Below are 20,248 nucleotides of genomic sequence, written 5' to 3'. Positions count from 1 at the left end.
AAACATGTTCATGCATAGGATTCACTGACTGTAACCTAAATTCATTGCAGTGTCATGAGCTTTAGTATGGTGACATGTTTCCCAATATAATAGTCATAGATTCTCTAAGCAAAAAGAATAGATTTTTTTCAGTTTTTTTAATAAAGTAAAAATTATATAGGTTTAATCTTTTTTTTTTTTTTTTTTTTTGATTACTGCATACCTACTTTGTATCCCCTGTATATTTGCAGTAGATCTATTCCATTAATTTCAGGAGAAAGAAGATAACATGGCGTATGCTGAAGACGTATGTTGAGGATATTGCCGGAGCTGGGCTGATTTGCTCAGAAAATGTAGAAGCTTCAAAACAAAATGAAAATAGTTGTTCTGACAAGAGTTATATGATTACAAGTATACATTGGAAATGGCTCACTGAATCCTGCTGCACTGCTAACAGACTCCTTACTGGGTCGATAAGCATTTTTTTTAAATCTTACCAAAAGCTAATTTTTTACATTTGACGTAGTTTGACGCCTGTCGTCAACATCTGGAACTCTTCACCTCACACAGGCATTTAACTGCATGATGCTTGACCTTTTCCCTGTATGCTGTACTTGACAGTGCTTGACCACATACACTTTAAAAGGTTTGATACAGCCTCAGAGAATTTGAAAGCTTAAGAATCAGGGTACTTCTGGATGCCTTCAACAGTGTCATTATGTGATCCGCTTCTCATTACAAGGGTTGTGGGGGTGCTGGAGCCTATCTCATCTATCTTCAAGCAGCAGGCGGGGTACACCCTAAACTGGTTGCCAGCCAATCCCAGGGCTCACAAAGATGAACAACCATCCACGCTTACAATCCCATTTAGGGACAATTTAGTGTTCAGTCAACCTGCCATGCATGTTGTTTGAATGTGAGTGGAAACCCACACCCAACCCAACTCACTGACACTGACGTTTGCTCCTTGTCCAAGTGTTGAGCGTTGTGTGTGACCAGGATGGAGTTCAGTGAGTGGAAAATGTGAGGAACGACTCCGAAAGACAGTGCTGGTGCACAGCCAAGACAGATTGTGGAGGGGAACACTGAGAAATTGGCTGTTGGCATCCTGCACAGGGAAAGGATAAGTGTTAATGTTCCCATGCCGTATACTATCTATGACACCACTCTGTAGCCTAAGGAACTGCTTCCATTACAACACATAAATCTCATGCTCTTTATTAAAAGATTTGTGCCACTGCTTGTGGTCAAACATAAGAAACTACTAATTTCCATCGGAGGTGTTTGCCTCACACATGCATTGATAATCTCAGTGTCTTCTTTAGTCATTGGGGGCCCAAGTCAAGTGTGGGGCCCTCTCTATCAGTGTACTATAGTTTTGATATTGTATATAATTAATTAAAAATTCTTTCCTTCTTACTGAGCTAGAAAAAGTCCTTAAAATCCTTCTTGAGGATTAACAAGTGAATCATCTCAACGGAACATTAGTTAACAATATAGCTTGAATGCTCATTAAGTTCATCTCTTGGAGTATGAGATTACTTCATTTTATTCGCCCCACAATGAGCCAACAAGTTTGTTTTACGGTTGCCGCTGTCAAATGTTTTTAGAATCGATGAATGGATCCATTATTCAACCCTTGTTTTTCTTTCTTTTTTTTAATCAATTATTGTTTATTTGGTATTGGCCTTATTGAGTGATTAAAAGACAATGAAGCAATATCACACAAAAGGGATTGATGCTGTCCTCACCAACCCTTACTGGTTTTCCAAAGTAGACGCAGATGTGTTCGAATGTATTATTTTGGTTCAACACAAAAGATAAGAACAGTCGACTTTCATGAAGGATGGCAGAAGTCAGAATAATTACTGTAGAGAGAAATCTGAGGATTTAGGCAATTTTAAGTTAAACAACGGCTCAAAACGTTACTCTGTGATCAGTTAGTTGTTGGCGGATTTGATAATTGATTTGCTTCGATTATTCAATGAATTTTGACACCTACTGTAGTAAGACCTCATTAGATTTGCCGTTTTAACATCTTGAAAGATTTGACCGAATAGAATGAATTAACCAATGGGCTCAGTATCGGCGAGGATGTTGAAAATGTTGTGTAAAATTAGTTAGACCCTTGATTTCCCCTGAATTTTAATCCCTCTTTTTACTGAGACATGTTTGACATCCATACAATTCTAGCTAGGGAACAGTTTGGGGAAGAAAAGCTTTCATCCGTTCTTGTTTGACTGCCCTAAGGCATGAAGACACCTCACTGAAGGAATGCTCGGTTGGGTTTGATGTTTGAAAGAACATTATCACAACCACGTCAACTATCTTTGTGATAGATGAGATCTCACCTAAAAAAATGCTCATCTGGATGATAGGATTAAAAATCCCACAGACACGTTCCAAAATGTTGTCAAATCTTACTCAGAAGTGGAAGTTCTTATAGCTGCAAAATGTTTCTAATATGTTGTTTTCCATTTCTGCATCAGCAGTGCGTCCCTATACTTTTGTATCGTGTATTTAAACTATCATGCCATCTGTTTTCATTTCCTGCGACTCACTTCTAAGGATAGTCAAGGACATTACTGTTACATTCTACTTCTCAGCCCTTTAGGAGTCACTTAGACAGGTCTTCAGTCACTGCCAGAGGAAAACAAAGCTATTAGAAATGGAAGCACATTTGGCCTCCAGCAGCAAACATGCTGCAGGAAGTTTTCCTCCAGCTGAGACCTGGAAGGGCAGCTGAGCTCTCCCTGAACTGCCTTGGCCCTGAGTGACAGTAGGGTGAGAGTCCCTTTGTGGAGTCTGACGATGCAATACATCAAACAGCTAGTACTCGCTTGATAGGAAGCTAAAGACAACTGGAGGACGTTGTGGGTAGGGCAGGAAAGATGCTACTAAAATCACAAAGGACCAGTCAGGAAGTGGACACTTTCGCTCAGTTTCCTGTTAGGAAGGACATGGAGAGTTGTGAGGAGAACGTCAACAACTCATATTTGAGTTTTTGCGTGAACACGAATGGTGTCACAATTGGTTTATTTACGGCGACTGGTTAGCACGATGGCCTCGCAGTGCAGAAGTCATGGGTTCGATTTTGGTTCCGGCCTTCCTATGTGGAGTTTGCGTGTTCTCTCCGTGCCTGCATGGGTTTCCGAGGACAAGAGACTAAAATCTTTTTTTTGTGTGTTTTTTTGACATTTACATTTACATTTTTGCTTCCAGGTATTCCCAGTTTCCTCCCACATTGCAAAAACTTGCATGACAAGTTGATTGGGCAATCTAAATTGCCCCGTGGTGTAAGTGTGACCGCAAATGGTTGTTCGTCTATGTGTGCACTGTGATTGGTTGGTAACCCCGCCTACTGCCCAAAGACAGCTGGGATAAGCTAAGATAAGATAAGATAAGATGTCCTTTATTAGTCCCACAATGGGGAAATTTGAGGTGTTACAGCAGCAAAGATATAGATCACACAGAGTCGGCGGCGTAATGTAGCCGTTAATGTATAACATTAGCAGCAGACATTCAGAAAAAGCATGCAAATATACACAGTATAAACGTATCTAAGTGTAAGGAAACACTCCTAATGTTTGTCCATTATACGGAGGGGGAAACGCTGTAATGATAAAAACTACTGAATGATTGAAAATACTGCAATCATAAAAATATTGCAATGATAAAAGTACTGTAATGGTAAGAGTACTGAAATGATAGAAAAGTACTGCATGATAGAAAATACTGCAATGGTAAAAGTACTGTAATAGTAAAAGTACTGCAACGATAGAAAAATACTGCAATGATGAAAGTACTGCAATGGTAAAAGTACTGCAATGGTAAAAGTACTGTAATAGTAAAAGTACCGCAATGATAGAAAAATACTGCAATGATAAAAGTACTGCAATGATAAAAGTACTGTAATAGTGAACATCCTGCAGTGGTAGAAATACTACAGTGATAGAAGTATTGTAATAAGAATACTGTAATGGTAAACAAAATACATCATTGGTCAATATTTAAGTACACCCTTGGCTGAAAGTACAGTAGTAGTTAATATTGCATCCTAGGACTGCACAATTGCACTAATGCCCTCCCGTTTGTAGGCTGTAGCTCCAGCACCCCCCGTGACCCTTGTGAGGAGAAGCGGTTCAGATAATGTATGGATGGAAGGCTTATTTAACACAAAATTGATATTGAAAATATCCATGGCTGAAAGTTGACAAATCATTGGCTGTTCGTGGCATCGCACTGTTAGAATTTGAGAACATTCCAGGATTCAAGGACAGAATAGTTGTTTTAAACAAAATTCTTCTTGATATTCCTGAAAAAAGACAACCGACCTTTAGTGATGTGTGTGGCGTATGCGTGCACGTTTCTTGGCTGCTCCGAATAAAATTAGTCATGCGGATGAACCTTTGAAGCAGAGACTCAAGTTCACAATGCTGTTTATGCTGATGCGTTTAATCTGTGTTCTCTGCCGTACAGTTTACCCAAATGGGTAAGGGGATGACACTTATTCTGCATTGCATCGGGCAACCTAAGCGATTGACTAGAGGGGCATCTGTGCTTTGATTAGTAGAGGATTGTGGATATGATATTGTTTTATCTATTTTATGGTCCTGTTGAGTCTCTTGAGCTTTTATTGAGCTTACACAACCTTGCTATGTGATGTAGCTTAGTGGTCCCCAACCTTTTTTCCGCCACAAACCGGTTCATAAAACTATAACTTTTGCGGATAGTGTGACCAGCATGCCTCATACGTGCTATCGTTACTCATTTCGCTCGCTTGTGTGTTTAATATTCGTGGAATACGACAGAGACGATTATAATTTTTTTTTTTTTCATCATCATCATCTGTGTGCCCTGTGGTGGTTGGGCACCACTGATAACTGACTTGAACCACTGATCTAATGCGACAATTAGTCTTGAGCCTTGTGGACATTCATCGCAAAGTAATCTTGATTAGAAGTTCAAGTTCCTGCCTCAGCAGTTATTTTTTTTAGGTTAAAATAGCAATTCTACTTCTCACTAATGACCTTTAACTGTAATCATTGGTTAAATTTTTCTTCACAGCAGGTATTTTTTTTGTTTGAAAAAGGCAACATTATTGTTCATAGATGTTTTTTTTTTGTTTTTTTGTTATTGGGAGTATATATTCATCAATGGTGGGTCGTGCATTTCACACGTAGGCCTTTAGTGAAGTCCTACTAAGTCCGATTAGAATAAATACCCCTCATAACATCATTTATGACACCATGGCTGGAGACATGATATTCAGACACACTTACGCACTACCGAATGTTGGACCACCTCGGCTCACGAGAGCGAGCTTCTCTTGAAAGGTCCGTTTTGAAAATGGCCTTGCTGCAATCCATTGTGAGTTAATAAATGCAAGACTATGTGTTAGATTTTCGAACGGTCGCTGGGTAGGAGTGTCTGGCCTGGCCCTGCCTTGTCACAAGTGATTATCGAATCATACGACACATTTGCACTGTCAACGTGAGGCCTGCGAAAAAGCTTACTGTAACCAACTCATGATCTGATTGGCTATCGCTACTGTCTATAAACTGTGAGAGCCAATTGACTCACAGAGCACAGCCGCCCGCCGGGAAGAATCTGAAGGCTTGGAGAAAACAATGTGCCGTTGGTTTAATGAATTCTGTATGGCAACACAAGCTAGCTGAATTCTGATTGGATAAAAACTCTCACCTAAAAATACAACATATCACATGAATGTTAATAATAATTAGGAGTTGGGCATGAGGGATTGTACTTATTTTCATTCAAATTGTTTTTGCCTTGACAGAGATTTGTATTCTGCTAAGTGTAGTTCACATTGGAACTATCAGAACGTTCCTCTTCAATCCGGTCTTGTCTTTTCAGGCACCATGAGACCAGTGCAGAGGAACTTCTACGAACCGTCCTCTGCTCCGGGCAAAGGCGTGGTTTGGGAGTGGGAGAACGACAATGGCTCATGGACGCCGTATGACATGGAGATCTGTGTGACCATCCAAAATGCTTACGAAAAGCAGCACCCATGGCTGGATCTGATCTCCTTGGGCTTCTGTTACCTCATCGACTTCAACAGCATGTCACAAACCAACAAGCAGAGCCAGCGCAAACGGCGCCTTCGGAGACGTATGGATCTTGCTTACCCACTCATCATGGGTTCCATCCCCAAGTCGCAGTCTTGGCCCGTGGGAGCCAGCTCCGGCCAGCCCTGCTCCTGCCAGCAATGTATCCTGGTCAACAGTACAAGAGCCGCATCGAATGCAATCCTTGCCTCTCAGCGACGGAAGCTCCATGGAGGGGCCGCAGGCAAGACGGGTGCCACAGGAACCCTGACGACAGTGCGGCAGAGCAACACCTTTGCTGGAACCTCTCTTTGGTCTCCAACTCCAACCACCACCAATAATATTAGTATAGGAGGCGGGCAAGCCAAAGGTGAACAGGTGCAGGTGCCATTGTCCCCCGCCAACTTTCCTGTGATGTCATCCCATGGTCACAACACACTTGCAATCAATGGACAGAACAACCTGAACCGCCCAGGCACTCAGCGCATCTCGATGGCCAGTCCTAGAGGAACCGTTCCACCAGGGTAATGAGCCAAATCTTTTATTTTCTAACTGTATTGTCATTGAGTTTGTCTACATCGTTAGGATTAACCTGCTGATACGTGTTTATGCAGAAATGCCCTCAAGTCCAACTGGAAAATCCTCCCATGTGTGTATCTGTTATGGTTGCTGCTCAATAATTAGCTTATGTTGGCCCCCATAGGCAGGAAATACTGCAGCTCTTTCTCTTGCTTCTTCTTTGAACTCATGTGTCGTTGGCACACAGAGCAGTTGCAACTTGGGTTGTGGAAGCATGTGATGTCATCGTCTTTCTGGTTTCATTAGCTGTGTGTCTGTGTATGTGGTGAGTGGTTTGAGCATAAGAGGCGGGTTGTGGCGTCGCAGTGGGGACCTTTTCACCATGGAGGTCAGGCTCCACAGGGAAAAAATTAATAATGGATCATGGAAAATTAGGGCTTCCGCAGAGTGGTTTGACTTCAGTGGAAAATAACATTGAGGCAAATCAGGTTTTCAAGTATTATCACGGATTCTGCAGTCCCAATCCAGTAGGTTTTTTTTTCCGTACTAAAATAAACCTGTTCTTCGTTTCATTCCTCTTTGTCCAAGCCACTCATTGGGGAGGGAGACACATATTTGTCGCCGAGAAGCACGTACTTTCTCACCCACCACTTTAGTGGAGACTGAGAGAAATCTGCTGGGGTAAGTTGGAGCACAAAAATTCTCAGGCGAGTGGCTCAACATACAGGATGCACGTGGTTTACGTACCCTCAGAAGCAGGCTCACTCACGTGTGCACAAACACAAACCTCTCGCACATGCTCACTTGTGGGAGGCAAACAGACACCAGGAATCTTAACAGAATGTGAGACATCAGATTTTTGCACACAGCAGAATATAGAAACATATACTGGGTTCCTTGTGGTTTAGAGCAACTGTATAATAAAAAAAAAAGTCAAAGAATTTTCCTCTATTTTGCTTGACATGTATGTATTTTAAAAAAAGCAATAGAATGAACACCATTCTGGTGGTGTCAATGACAACCAAACATTCATTGGAAGGGTTTGACTTGCTGGTAAAGCACTTGCTTTGACAACAGGAACACTGATAGGCTTCACAGGCTGTGAATTAGGGTGCCTGTTTTGGGAAATTCTGTTGCTTCAAATTGCTACATGGTCACATGTACTAATATTAACAGTTTCACCATCTGGTTGCTTCTGTCAACAAAATAGTCTAATGTGGACATACAAAGATCTCACCAACTGCCTTTCCATGCTGCTCCAAATAACCTATGTGGCTTGTAAAACACGTAGAAATATGTATTCGTTGCTTGTAGTGGTGGGTGTTCTATTAAATATTTTGTTTATTTATTTATTAAAAAAAGTGGTGATATTCTAAAAAAAAAAAAATAAATAAATAAAATACTGTAAATCTTAGGGCTGCTCCATTATGAAAAATATATTAATCACTATTATTCTACCGTTAATGAAATCCTGATTATTCAAAAGAATTATTTTGATACGAAACAAAAAATGTTTATATGTAAACAATATTAAGACAAATCAAATTCTTTGAAACACTCTCATTATGTACATTCCTTTTGGGCCAAACAACATTTGTAAATGAGTATGTTTCCTTGAATAGAGAAGAGAGAGCATTGGAGTTTACTTGCTATAAACTGTTGTAACATTTAAATAAACAATTTTAATGGAACCTCACTCTGCAGTCTTCAAGGAAGGATGGAGTTTGCCTCTTGTGGATGAATTCTCCTAGACTTTACAGACAGAAGAAGTGTCGCGCCCGTCTGGCCCTGACCTGACGAGGAAGAAATTAATGAACCATTATGGACTAGAAGTGCAGACAGACCCAAGTTTATCAGCTAATTGGACAGGGTCAGTAATTGGAGCATTTGATGAAAAATATACTGCGCTGCCAGAGAGACTTTAATTTCATGTACTCTACTGAATACTTATATAAGACTACGAAATGCAGACTGTTGTGAATGAGGGGATGAACACCCCTCCTAAGAGAGCGATTGATTTGATTTGGCAGAGTGCAAGCAATGTCAAGGTGGTTGGGTTCATCCTCTTTGACTGAATGGGATCAAAGTGGTGCGCTCAACCAGATAGAAGAGAAGAAAGGGCTATTCTTATTTACAACAACCCGACCAAACACAACAACATTTCATTATGGTATGCCATTTGTATTGATTGTATTTTTTTAATAGTGAATTAAAAGTTGAAAATGATTCCCGCCCATTTTTATTAAGGCAAATTCAATCTATTGGGTTCCTTCAGCATCTGCAGACTGATGCGGGGGACGTGCTCAAGGCTCCGCCTGGAAAAAACAAACTGACTTCCTGCAGAGGTGCACAAACTCAAAAGGCAACTGCCAGTGTGCAGTTTTACAAAATGATGAGCTGCGGTGCACTGCTTGCAAGAGGCAATGTGTCATAGCTTTGTATGAAAAAACAGCATAGATAAGGGTTTGCCTGCTTGTTTCAGTCTTGCTCGCAACTGTAGATTTTTTTTTGTTTGTTTTTATTTTTATTTTTCGAAGTCACTAAGTGTGCAGCTGTTTTATCACATTGCATATTTATGATGTTAATGCTCACTGTGTGATCTTTGCTTCAAGTGGGTGGCATTGGAGATGAAAAGCATCCCTAATTAAAGTTACAATGTATGGTAGGACAAGGTTTCTATGTGCACTGAGAACAATAATGCCCTTGAACAATATAACTTGTATACCAACTCCTAGTGCAGTTTAGCCTAATACATGTACTAGAAATATATATATTTTTTTCTATTTAAAATCTTTTTCACTTGAAGATTTTGCTTTAGATTCTTTCAGCATAATATTTTAAGACTCCGTTTCTAAAATCATTCATCTGGCCAGGGAAATTGTAAGAAAAGATGAATTTCATGCCATTCTTTTAAATTCCTGGGAATGTGGTACTGTGGGTTTGTTATCTTACTGCCTTGATCAAACCATGTGAGAGAAAAAGGAAGTACTTGCACAGCAAGAGTAGCTGGACTTTGCTAAAGGGCATCAATGGGGCAGCCCTGTTGTTTTGTCCCCAGCTTTTTTTCCCTCTGCTGGCAATGAGCGAGGCATACACTTGCATCAAAGAAGCCAGTTAATGCAGATTTGTGAAACGTCTCTGAGCTGCAAGGCCTAACACCTCAGGCCCCGCCTGGTCAAAGAGCCAAACGATTTAAAGATTTTTGAGCCTGCCTTGAGTGGATGAAGTGAGCAGCACCACGTTTACACATGAATGCTGCATGTGACTTATGGGAGGTCATTTATTGAGCTCTTGTCCATTAATAAAGATGCAGTAGCCTCTTCTGCACTCACATAATTGAGTTATTGCTGTTTGGTGTGCTTCTATTCTTTAAGACCGATATCACGGGAGACAACAGTCGGGTATCCTCATATGAATATGATGATGTATGCAGTGGTTTTGTGAAGTGAGTTGAGCATTTCTAACAATTTTTATGTATTGGCGGATTTTTTTTTAATGCTGTGCAGAATCAGCTTCAATATAATGTCAAGTCAAAACTGTCAGCATGGATCTGTCTCATTGTATCACTCCAACATAAGGAATACAGGACCTTCTCGTTTATTTCGGTTTTCTTTCTCTTGCAGGGTTCCTGCTCTCCCAGTCAAAAATTTGACTGGGTCTGGACCAGTGCATCCAGCGCTTGCAGGTTGGATCAGCTCAAATGTTTCCTTTGTGGTGAACGTATTATGATACGACTCACAATCAATTTTTCTGTGTGTATTTGTGTCTGTGTGTTGTGTTGTGTTACATACGCGTCAGGTATGACCGGTATCCTGATGTGCGCTGTAGGTCTCCCAGTTTGCCTGACCCGAGCACCCAAACCCATTCTGCACCCACCGCACATCAGTAAGAGCGATATGAAGCCTGTGCCGGGAGTCAACGGGATGCGACGCAAGACCAAGAAGAAGCACTTGAGGAAAGGTAAGATGGAAGCAAGCTTGGCAGAATGGGCATTGCGGAGTGCAAGGGGGGAATATGTCTCAATTAAATCAAATGTTGTGATTGAAAATGACCTATTTCAGTACGATAGTTTGCACACAATGCAGCATTCACACCTGTTGGGCAGTCATTTTTTGTAAACCCAACTTTGACTACCTTCTTATTGATGTCCCTAAATCAATTTCTGACATGACGCGACATGACATGCAGGTTGGCAGCAGAGTGGTTCGCATGTGTGCCTCACAGATTTTGTGTTTGAATCTACTGTAGCTACTCCAATTCACTCCCACCTTTCAAAAACATGCGCGGTTGGGTAAAATACAAATTTGAATTGGCCATAGGGGTGAGTGTGAATGAAAATTCCTTCTCCGAGTTTTTGAGCAACTAGTCCTGGTTCGGGTGTAACCCGCTTTTTACACCAAATCACCCATGACCCAAATGGAGACGTGTGGTATGGAAAATGCATAGATGGACTTGCAGGCCGAACAAGACGGCAGCCAACTAACTTTTCAACTCATCAGCTGGGCTGAGAGCGCTTTACAGGCCATGGCCTGAATGAAAACAGGTCGATGGAAGCCATGGAAACTCTGGACCTCCCAAGGGAGTCTTTGTCCTAATTGATCAGTGAGGCTTCCATCCCTCGCCTACACTGCAGTTGTCCTCTTAGTCAGCTCTTGTTGTGCTTCACCACTTAAACTCTTTCACTTTTACGACAGCTTCTTGGCAAGTTTGGTTTTTACCCATGTCAATGACGAGATTGAGTCACGTCACGTCCCGTGATGGCATCAGTGGTCTTGTGTGTGGGTGTGCTCTTAGCCATGCAACGCTGGTTCCACATGTGCAAGAATTATATATGCCGCAGTTGAATTGTGACGTCTTCAACATGTACAGTGGAACCTTTAAATGTGAACCCCTCTGAGGTCATACAATAGGGCGTACAACCTGATGTTTTAAGATAAAATTATAGTTTGCATGACATCATATGAGACACGCATCTTTCAAGACAAAAATTTCATGAGACTCCACCTTGGAGAGCATTATAGATGAACTGTGTATTTTTTTTCCTTTTTTTTTTAATTTGTCATTTTTTCACCACAGATGTTTACCGGTAATTGTATAGAGGGGAAATGTAATGACTATCGAAGTGGAACTTGCACAGGATATTCTGCCCACCTATTTTTTTTCCAGATTTAGTTTTGTGCGTTTATTTTACTGTATATTATTTCTGTTTCGTGTGACAAGGAAAAACCCCAGAGGATGTTGTCAGAAGATACACCGACAAAATTAAAGTGGCACCAGATGAGGTGAAACGCGCGCACACACGCGCACACACACACAACCTACACAGGTGTGAAAATATGGGGAAAAGAAATTCACAATTCTGGAGACTGGCGGCACAAGTGTTTTGTTGGCTTGTGCAGGACTGTACCATCTGCATGGAGCGGCTGACCATGGCATCAGGCTATGAAGGCGTCCTGCAGCACAAAGGCGTCAAGCCAGAGTTGGTGGGCAAACTTGGCAAGTGCGGCCATATGTACCATCTGCTGTGCCTGGTGGCCATGTACAACAATGGCAATAAGGTGGGTAAAAGCTTGTGAGCCAGCCGTTGTTATGATGTCACTCTCTAGGCTCGAATTACAAACTCGCACCATCTTTCGGCTTGACTGGGCTGCACGGTACTGGCAGATGATCCAACTCTGCAATTGTTCTACACAGATGGGGATCTCAGAGAGCCTTATCAGATCAGTCGTAACCATCTCGAAAGCCCAGTACTGGGACTTGCACGAAATCGTCATGAATTCAGCTCATTTTGGTGCAGTTGCATGAAATATTAACAGTACCCCTTTTTGCTTATGCAGAAGCAGAAAATGCAAGCACATTTGTTTGCACACTGATCACCACTGATTACATTTAAAACATGCAAATGTTTGGACTTCACACGTTTGTTTAATTTTTCTCCTTTATTTGTTGTTGCACAATTATTGGACAATAAATAAAAAACTGAAAAGACCATTTGCACAATGCTACTAATGTGTTTTGTGCAGAACACAAATGAGTCACACAATACAAAGGGAATACATCCGGGGCGCATTTAAAGCATGAAAAGCTCTCAAGCCCACCCCCTTTTTTTTTTTTTTTTCTGTTTTGCTTGAATTGAAATCCTGATCCTGAAGTAGTAAATTGATGGGCTGAATTTCATTTGCAACATGTGGCATGTCAACATCCATAGGTTCCTCTTCATACACAACAGTACAGTCTGATTAAAGGCGTCCTCTTGCCCTGTCACTACTGCTGTGCCTGCCTAATACTTAAAATACTGTATATTGAATGGTGGCTCATATTTTCACACATAATTTCACTCATTTCTACTAAGCAGGATGGCAGTCTTCAGTGCCCAACATGCAAGACCATCTATGGGGAGAAAACAGGCACTCAACCTCCTGGGAAGATGGAATACCACGTCATCCCCCACTGCCTGCCCGGCTACCTAGACTCCAAGACCATTCGCATCGTCTACGACATTCCTGCTGGTGTCCAGGTCGGAATTATCTGACTTCACTAATCCTTCTTGCTTTCTTCTCTAAATTGCTGCCCATAGTGCGGCTGCTTCATCTGCTTAAGTTTGATGATTCTTGAACCAAGGTGAGCCGTGTAAGTCACGATGAACAAAAAAAATCGAATGGATTTTCAGAGGCTGCGAAGAATAGAATCATCAATCTTTTTGGCGTATCTATTACTAATCTGTTTAACACTGGAATGTCAAATAATTTTCTTTGCTGCCTGTTTTCGGAACCATTAGGAGAATTGGAGGTTGCCTATTTCGTCCCGACTCTGCAGTGGTGATATAAAATGTTAAAATGACCTTTTGAGAGCAAGCTCGGTCTGCCAAAGGCGACAGCACTGCTCAGCTGTCACGTTAGCACAGCAGCCACATGCAAGATGGACACCTCCAACTCATAGTGAAGCCAATGTACCTTCATCCTTTTTCTGTCCAACCTCCAGGCCACTCCCCCAGTTTTTTGCACAGTGCTTACTGTTAGTTTGGCATTTACAGATGCATGTTCGGATAGGTGAGTTTTTTTTTTTTTCATTGATTTTTTTTTTTTTTGGGTGAATCAATTGCCATGTACCACATTTCTTTTTGGGAATGGGTGGCGAAAAGTCTCGGCCAACTCCGGTTTCAGCATTTGATTACGTTAACTATGGCCGATGGCAGCATTGGATTTTGGATGAGATCACGGTTTGTCACAACAATGTTTAAGATCATTTGTCACATTAAATCTACGACAAAGAGTGTCACAAAAAGAGACAAAATCACAGAGATTTAAATTTAGAAGTAGAAGTGGTACTGTAATGTTCACGCGCATGCATGGCACGCATGCGCACACGCTTCTAAATACTACTACTATTCAGGGGTGATACGTCAGTAAATTTTGCCAGTCATTCATTCGCCAGCAGATGAGCCCACTCGTTAATTATCATCAAACAGTGAATTTTTTTTTCTCTCTCTTCTGTGAAATGGCTCCAAATTCCTACCGTGACTGTTAGGGCAATGTCAGTCCATAATTTTGTGTTTCCCATCTGCAAATTTGTCACAAGCAGTATCAAAATTGTTCAACTTCATAACTGTTTGATTCTTCAGTAGACACGTGAAATAAAACTGCTCATTTACAACTTCCGACTGTCTGCAAGAAATTGCTGTTTTGTTTCCTGTGTTTATTGAAGAATTGAACTATTATGCAGCTAGACTTTTACAATGTATTGGACCTTGTGACAAATTTGCAGACAGGAAACAGAGAATTACTGGATGGACCCTAACTGTCACACCTGGAATTGGCAGCCATTGTTAGACAACCTAAAAAAGGAGCAAGACTTAGAGAATGGAAACTGAGATTTATTTAGCAGCAAACACAAACACGGGTAGGTTGTCAGATAGCCTAGCAATGTTCAATTTTCTTTTTCCTGCTTTTTTTGTCCTTCATCAATGCCAGACTGATTGGTCCGTTAGTACTAGCCCGATTAATGGTGATTCCCGTGACTGATTAAAACCCACTTCTGTCAGTCTGTCTGTTTTCAAAAAATTCTTGTCAATCATCCGTTAATGACGTTGGTTAGTATTGACAGAATGTGCATCACTGATGCTCTTACTACTGCTAAATAGCATGCTAATAGTTCAGAAAGTTTGTCAAATGTAAAAGTGTTACACTTGGTGATTCAATATATAAATACATTGTTTTGCCATTAAAAGCACATTTTTTTCGGTGGTGGTGTTTTATAAGAGAAAAAGAACTGACCATTCCGCACAAATTATCACTGCTCTGTATATAATATCTAAACTAAACTCTTTAAAAGAAAGCTTATTTTCAGTCCAAAATGGGTGATTTGGGTGAAACCAATGCATTCTTTTTTTATTTAAAAAAAAAAAAAAAAGACTGAATAATATGCTGGGATAAATTGGGGTTCTCACAAACCAGCATATGAGCACATTGTTGAAGACAACCAGCAATAATTTTAAACGTTGGTTTGCATCTATCTTTGTGATTTGTGAGCAAAATGTTGTTTATTATATGCGCTTGATATTTCAGACCAATGAGCACCCCAACCCAGGGAAGAAGTTCAGCGCAAGGGGTTTCCCTCGGCAATGTTACCTGCCAGACAATGAGAAGGGCAGAAAGGTGAATCGAGTCACAAAACATAGCTGTTCGTGGTTTTCAAACTTGCTGGAGAATTATGCCTCCCTCCACCATCATAAAACTATCTGACATTGCATAGCCTTGTACTTGACAGCCCAAATTTATCATTCCACATTTATGTGGTAATTAAAAATCATTCAAAGGTTGTTAAAAGCCACGACAACCAATCGTCCTTGTATGAACTCCCCACACCACCCCGTCTGTACCCTGCAGGTTCTCAAGCTGCTGATCACAGCCTGGGACAGACGGCTCATCTTCACCATCGGCACTTCCAGTACCACAGGCGAGTCTGACACGGTGGTGTGGAACGAGATCCACCACAAGACTGAATTCGGTTCCAACCTGACGGGCCACGGCTACCCTGACCCAAACTACTTGGACAACGTCCTGACAGAGCTGTCGGCCCAAGGAGTGGGTGAAGACAACCTGAAGGACTGAGATACTCCCCAGCTGGTTGGCGGAACACGACCCATCATGTGCTGTTGTCGCCTAGGAAACGGTAATCTCAGATGAGCGCTTATCGTGCAGCGCGCTCCTCTTTACTCCCCCTGATTGAAACCCCGAAGACGTTTTGCCAAGGCAAGAGCGACAGAAACAAAACAATTGACGTGACCTTTTTGTTTTTATTTTGATTGTCTTTTGCAGTATGCCCGGAGCGCATATGCCTCCTCAGAGGCTTGAGGCACATGCGTCCGTGTCTTTGTTTCTGTCAGCAAATGTGTCACTGACCTCTTTTCGAGTCAAAGTGAAGCATCTGCACTTGTAGCGCGACACGAAGGCGTGACGAGGCCACGTTGCGTGGCCCGACCAACGCTGCATAATGAATGTTGAGGGAATTGCTGCAATAAGATGAGGTGCCAATGAATCTTATCTCACTCGATAAGACACATTAAAAAGAAATATATACAGACATTTGACTTTTATTAAGGATTTCCTTTTCCCTTGTTTACTTCAGAAAATCAAATATTTTCTGTGATTTTAGAAGTGTTGCCCCATCATTGAAGCAAGGGCTAAAGAAAGTGTTTTGTAGTCCATTAAATAGATTCCAGTGAGCCAAAAGCTATCTTCCAATGGGTATATGTTGCATTGTTAACCTTGTGGGTTGGCTGCGAAATACCCCAGCAGACATTTGGATGCTCGCTATGAGATGTTGGAGCGTACTATTGCTACATTCCAAGGTTAAACTCATTTGTTTTGTTGACACTCTGATAATGCTGACCTCTGTAAACATGAAGCCCGATGCGAGTATGCTCTCAATTGGAGGAAAATGTGGCCTTGGGTCTATCCATCATGCTGCCATGCATGAGGGAGAGCGTGTGACTGCATGCTCTGAGGCCTTAAAGGTGTCGGCATTTTCCCTAGGAGATCCATCTTGTGATTCTCAATTCTCCCGGGAGGTTTTTTTTTTTTTTTTTTTTTGCTCCAACATATTGCACTGGGCACCCGCTTTCTTTCTGTGGCGAGCAGTTAGACAGGTTCTTTTCCTGCTTCATGTTCTCTTCATTAGCAGCAGACATCCTTCGAGGAAACATGCAAATGACGCTATGTAAGTTTCCCTCAAAGATGTTATGCCCAAGAGCTAAAGACTTGCTGGGGATCTTCATGTTGTTGTTTTTTTTTGTTTTTTTTTACTCGCAGATGAAAGCGAGGTCAGCGCTAACGTTCCACAAAAGCATCTGTTCAACTTTAATAAGGTGTAAAGTTGTTGTGGGGCTCATTTCAGAGCAAATCACAGTCTTCCACAGCAAATCAAGGCAGCAGCTCTGCTTTGGTATTGTTGTATTTATTTATTTATTTTTTTTTCAAATTCAACTCACTTTAAAAAAAATATTTACAAAGTTGATAAATTGTACAATTCAAGCTCAGTTTGATTGTGTGGTGGGATTATTTTTATATCGTAAAAAATTCAGTTACCCATGAACATTGCTATACAAAAGCAGATGTCAACATGATACATAAAATCTGACGATTTTGTCAGTTTGTCAGGGACTGTTTAATTATGTATGACATGTTAATGGACGTCTAATATAATAAGTAGTGTTAGTGTATGCTACTGTCCGTATTTTCATGTAGAATGTGTGTAGTTGACTTGAATAAATATAGTCAATATATCTTCGTCATTAGTGGGGGAGCCTAAACAGCATGAGCGTTGTCATTCTCCCGAAAGGGTCATTTCTTTTGATGCAGTCGACTTTTTAATTCGCCTTCAGTCAAAAGTAAGCAAACAACTGGGTCAGAATTGGCTGCAGACATTTTCACTGTTCAATTAGTAAACAGGAGCCACAGATGAGTGGAATTAGATTTTTTTTTCTTTTTTTTAAAGGCTCTGAAATGTATTGTGTGATATATGCAAATGAACAATGTGTAACTTTGCTGCTGGAGCGGCGGACCTGCAGCTGCTTCTGCTCCCTCCAAAATCAATACGGCCTGTCGTCAGGTTTTCAACAAAATGTACACGATATGAGAGGAGCGTGTCAGTAACTATTCCGAATACTAACATGGCATTAGCGTGGCTGGAGGTCACCGTGAAGGGCAGCTAGCCGACAGTGCGTTCTGATGGTTTGAAGTGTTGTTGTTTTTTCTCTCTTAAGCAAAAACAGCATTTTCTCTGGGGGTGATGCACCTGTGGGAAAACCTGTCTGCCTCTTTGCTCAAGTTCAAACTTATTTAGAGTGTTAATGATAGTTATATGATCAAGGTGTGTCCATCATTTCCTTATAGGTTTATTGCTTTTGCGCTCTTCACGTAGCAGATCTCAACTAATCGCCAAACGTTCAGGGATTATTATTTCATGTCTAAGGGAGAACCCGATTCATCCTTTTCTACATTTTTTGAGTTGAGTGCATATTTTTAATTGTTTGGACAAGAAGAGAATCTGTGTTGGGGTTTTTTCCCCCCCTCTCGTTTCCTTCAGAGTCTTTTTTCACTCTTGGTTTTTTTCCATGGACCTCGTTCCTACTGGAGGATGCAGCTCATGTCTTTATATGCAAAAATGTGTCTAAACAAAACCTTTATAGCGGAAATGATCAGTTATCAAATTTTTATCCGAGAAAGAAGTCGCAAGCAATTGCTGCATGAAATATTTTTTCATTAGTTCACCTAAAGATGTTTTATGAAAGATCGTTTTTCAGGGGCTTTAAAAATATTCGTTTTTTTTCCGCCTTCATCCACTTGGTCAATTTAACGCGTTCAGTAACTGAACATGCATGTTTTTGGACTATAACCTGTGACAGAAAGGTAGACATGCACCCCCCTGTTGCAAAGAAATGGTTCATTTTTATTATAATTTCAACTTGTGATCTTATTTAGGGCGTCTACTTTTGTAACCCTTCACAAGGCAAAATAAACTGCGACTATTAATTGTTTGGACCTCCTTTGACTTTCGGAGGCCTTAGCAAGTCAGAACTATCAGGGAAATGCCCACATTGAGTGAAGTTTAATGAAGTAGAGAATTCCAAATGTTTGCTTCTTGAACATTTTGTCGGCCCTTTAGACTTTCAGGTGTGTACAGACTTCCGTGGAAAGGAAACATGCGATGTGGTTTGGTATGCTTGATCAACAGAGAGATCTTGTTTATGCAATTTCCTACTTTTGAGATGTAGAACCTGATTTATTTGTAGCAAGGGCAGTGATTTTGGGGTTAGTAGTTGTTTTCTTTGAGGGGTGCCTCACTCTTGTCTATAACAAAAGGTGACATATACATATTGGAAAGTATATATTTTTGATGTATTTTCTGATTAATGATTGTCTTTGCGCTAACTTTTTCCATTTGATTCAAAGTGGGAAGTTACGACGTATCATTCTGCGCAAGATGTAGTATTTACTACTGTAATCAAGTCATAAATGTTCAATGCTTGTTGTACATCTCTTTCAAATATCTTAAACATTTAGTGTGGCTATACTGTCTGTTGGTATCTCTTTGTCTCTGAGTGCGTCTTGTAAGATAAAATCGTAGGCCCATGTCGTCCTTTAAAGAAACAGTAATGTTCTGCCCGAGATGCATGTGAGCTACCTACATATGGCAATGCAATTGAAATCATCACGAGCTTTTCTTTAGAAAGGTCAATCAGATGATAGCACTGCTCTGCATCTTGCCATAGAACATTTTTGTTTTACACAAGTGAAGGAGAGACAGCGTTGGGCTGGATCTCCACTTTTCAGATATTTGCAACATGGCTCATGGTTTGAATTGACATTTTCAATTCCTGATTTTTTTGGGTTTGACATCACTTGAGCAGTGTCAACATTTTTCTTGTTCGCAAAGGTCAAACTGAAATGAGCTTAGAGACATGGAGACTCTGATTTATCTATAAAGGGCTTTTTAATCAATAATCGGTCTTTATTGAATCGTGTTGACCTTGTTGCATGTTTGTGTCTTTCTTGTGGACAAAAATGAAAAAAATAAATGTGCCCTCAGTGGGGGTGATTTTGATTCAACTTTGTCAACTTGGCCTTCATTTCATATATAATTCTGTGTTTAACATTTTTTTACAGCTCATGATGTCGATTTGAATGTGCTTTACTGGTCATTTGGAACCTCTGGCAACGTAACTGAGTTGGTGCTCAAGGGCATGTTAGGACGGCAGTGTCAACCATGACGACCCCGGCTCCTTGCCTCCAGCACTGACCCAGTAGTTCTCTGTCATTGGTCACATGTCCAGCCTAATACGAGGAAGAGCTGTGAGACTGCTGCATAGTAGTGCAGGTAGGTCAGCTCTCATTAGCATAGAAATAAGGTACAGAGCAGCAGTAGATACAAACATTAAAGTTAATTCTTTAATTACTGTAATAATGTATAAAGTCAATCTTTGGTATGTGGCCTTTTTATATATTGAAGTTGACACTTTTGTTAATTGTTGTAAAAGAGTGATGCAGCTTCAACTCTCCAATACAAATGTAATTTGAAGTGAAAAGGGATATTTTGACTTGTTAGACATTTTGAGCCAGGTCATCAATAACATTTGACGTCATGCCTTCAGTTTTTTTGATGAATCCTAAAGGATCAAGACA

At 40.8% G+C, this 20,248-nt stretch overlaps 1 protein-coding gene across 2 annotated transcripts in view; it reads left to right on the top strand.

The window, feature by feature from the left end:
- dtx1 (deltex 1, E3 ubiquitin ligase) overlaps positions 1 to 16,833 on the top strand; it is a 28,166-nt gene extending 11,333 nt beyond the window's left edge. Inside the window, exons 3-10 of one of the 2 annotated variants that reach the window (XM_088299380.1) lie at positions 5,857 to 6,571; positions 10,190 to 10,251; positions 10,395 to 10,526; positions 11,787 to 11,848; positions 11,966 to 12,124; positions 12,922 to 13,083; positions 15,131 to 15,220; positions 15,452 to 16,833. In XM_088299380.1, coding sequence (XP_088155506.1) covers positions 5,857 to 6,571; positions 10,190 to 10,251; positions 10,395 to 10,526; positions 11,787 to 11,848; positions 11,966 to 12,124; positions 12,922 to 13,083; positions 15,131 to 15,220; positions 15,452 to 15,676 — 1,607 coding nt within the window. In that variant the 3' untranslated portion in view covers positions 15,677 to 16,833. Of the gene's footprint in view, positions 1 to 5,856; positions 6,572 to 10,189; positions 10,252 to 10,364; positions 10,527 to 11,786; positions 11,849 to 11,965; positions 12,125 to 12,921; positions 13,084 to 15,130; positions 15,221 to 15,451 lie in introns of both variants that reach the window. The other variant, XM_088299371.1, reaches the window with a different exon arrangement.
- The last annotated feature ends 3,415 nt before the right edge of the window (positions 16,834 to 20,248 follow it).

This window comes from Idiotropiscis lumnitzeri, chromosome 1 (genome assembly GCF_059441095.1).
Source record: "Idiotropiscis lumnitzeri isolate Australia: NSW breed Sydney's pygmy pipehorse chromosome 1, RoL_Ilum_1.0, whole genome shotgun sequence".
Taxonomy (NCBI): Eukaryota; Metazoa; Chordata; class Actinopteri; order Syngnathiformes; family Syngnathidae; genus Idiotropiscis; species Idiotropiscis lumnitzeri.
Note: the sequence above shows the minus strand (reverse complement) of the source record. Positions and strands in the feature narration are given on the sequence as shown.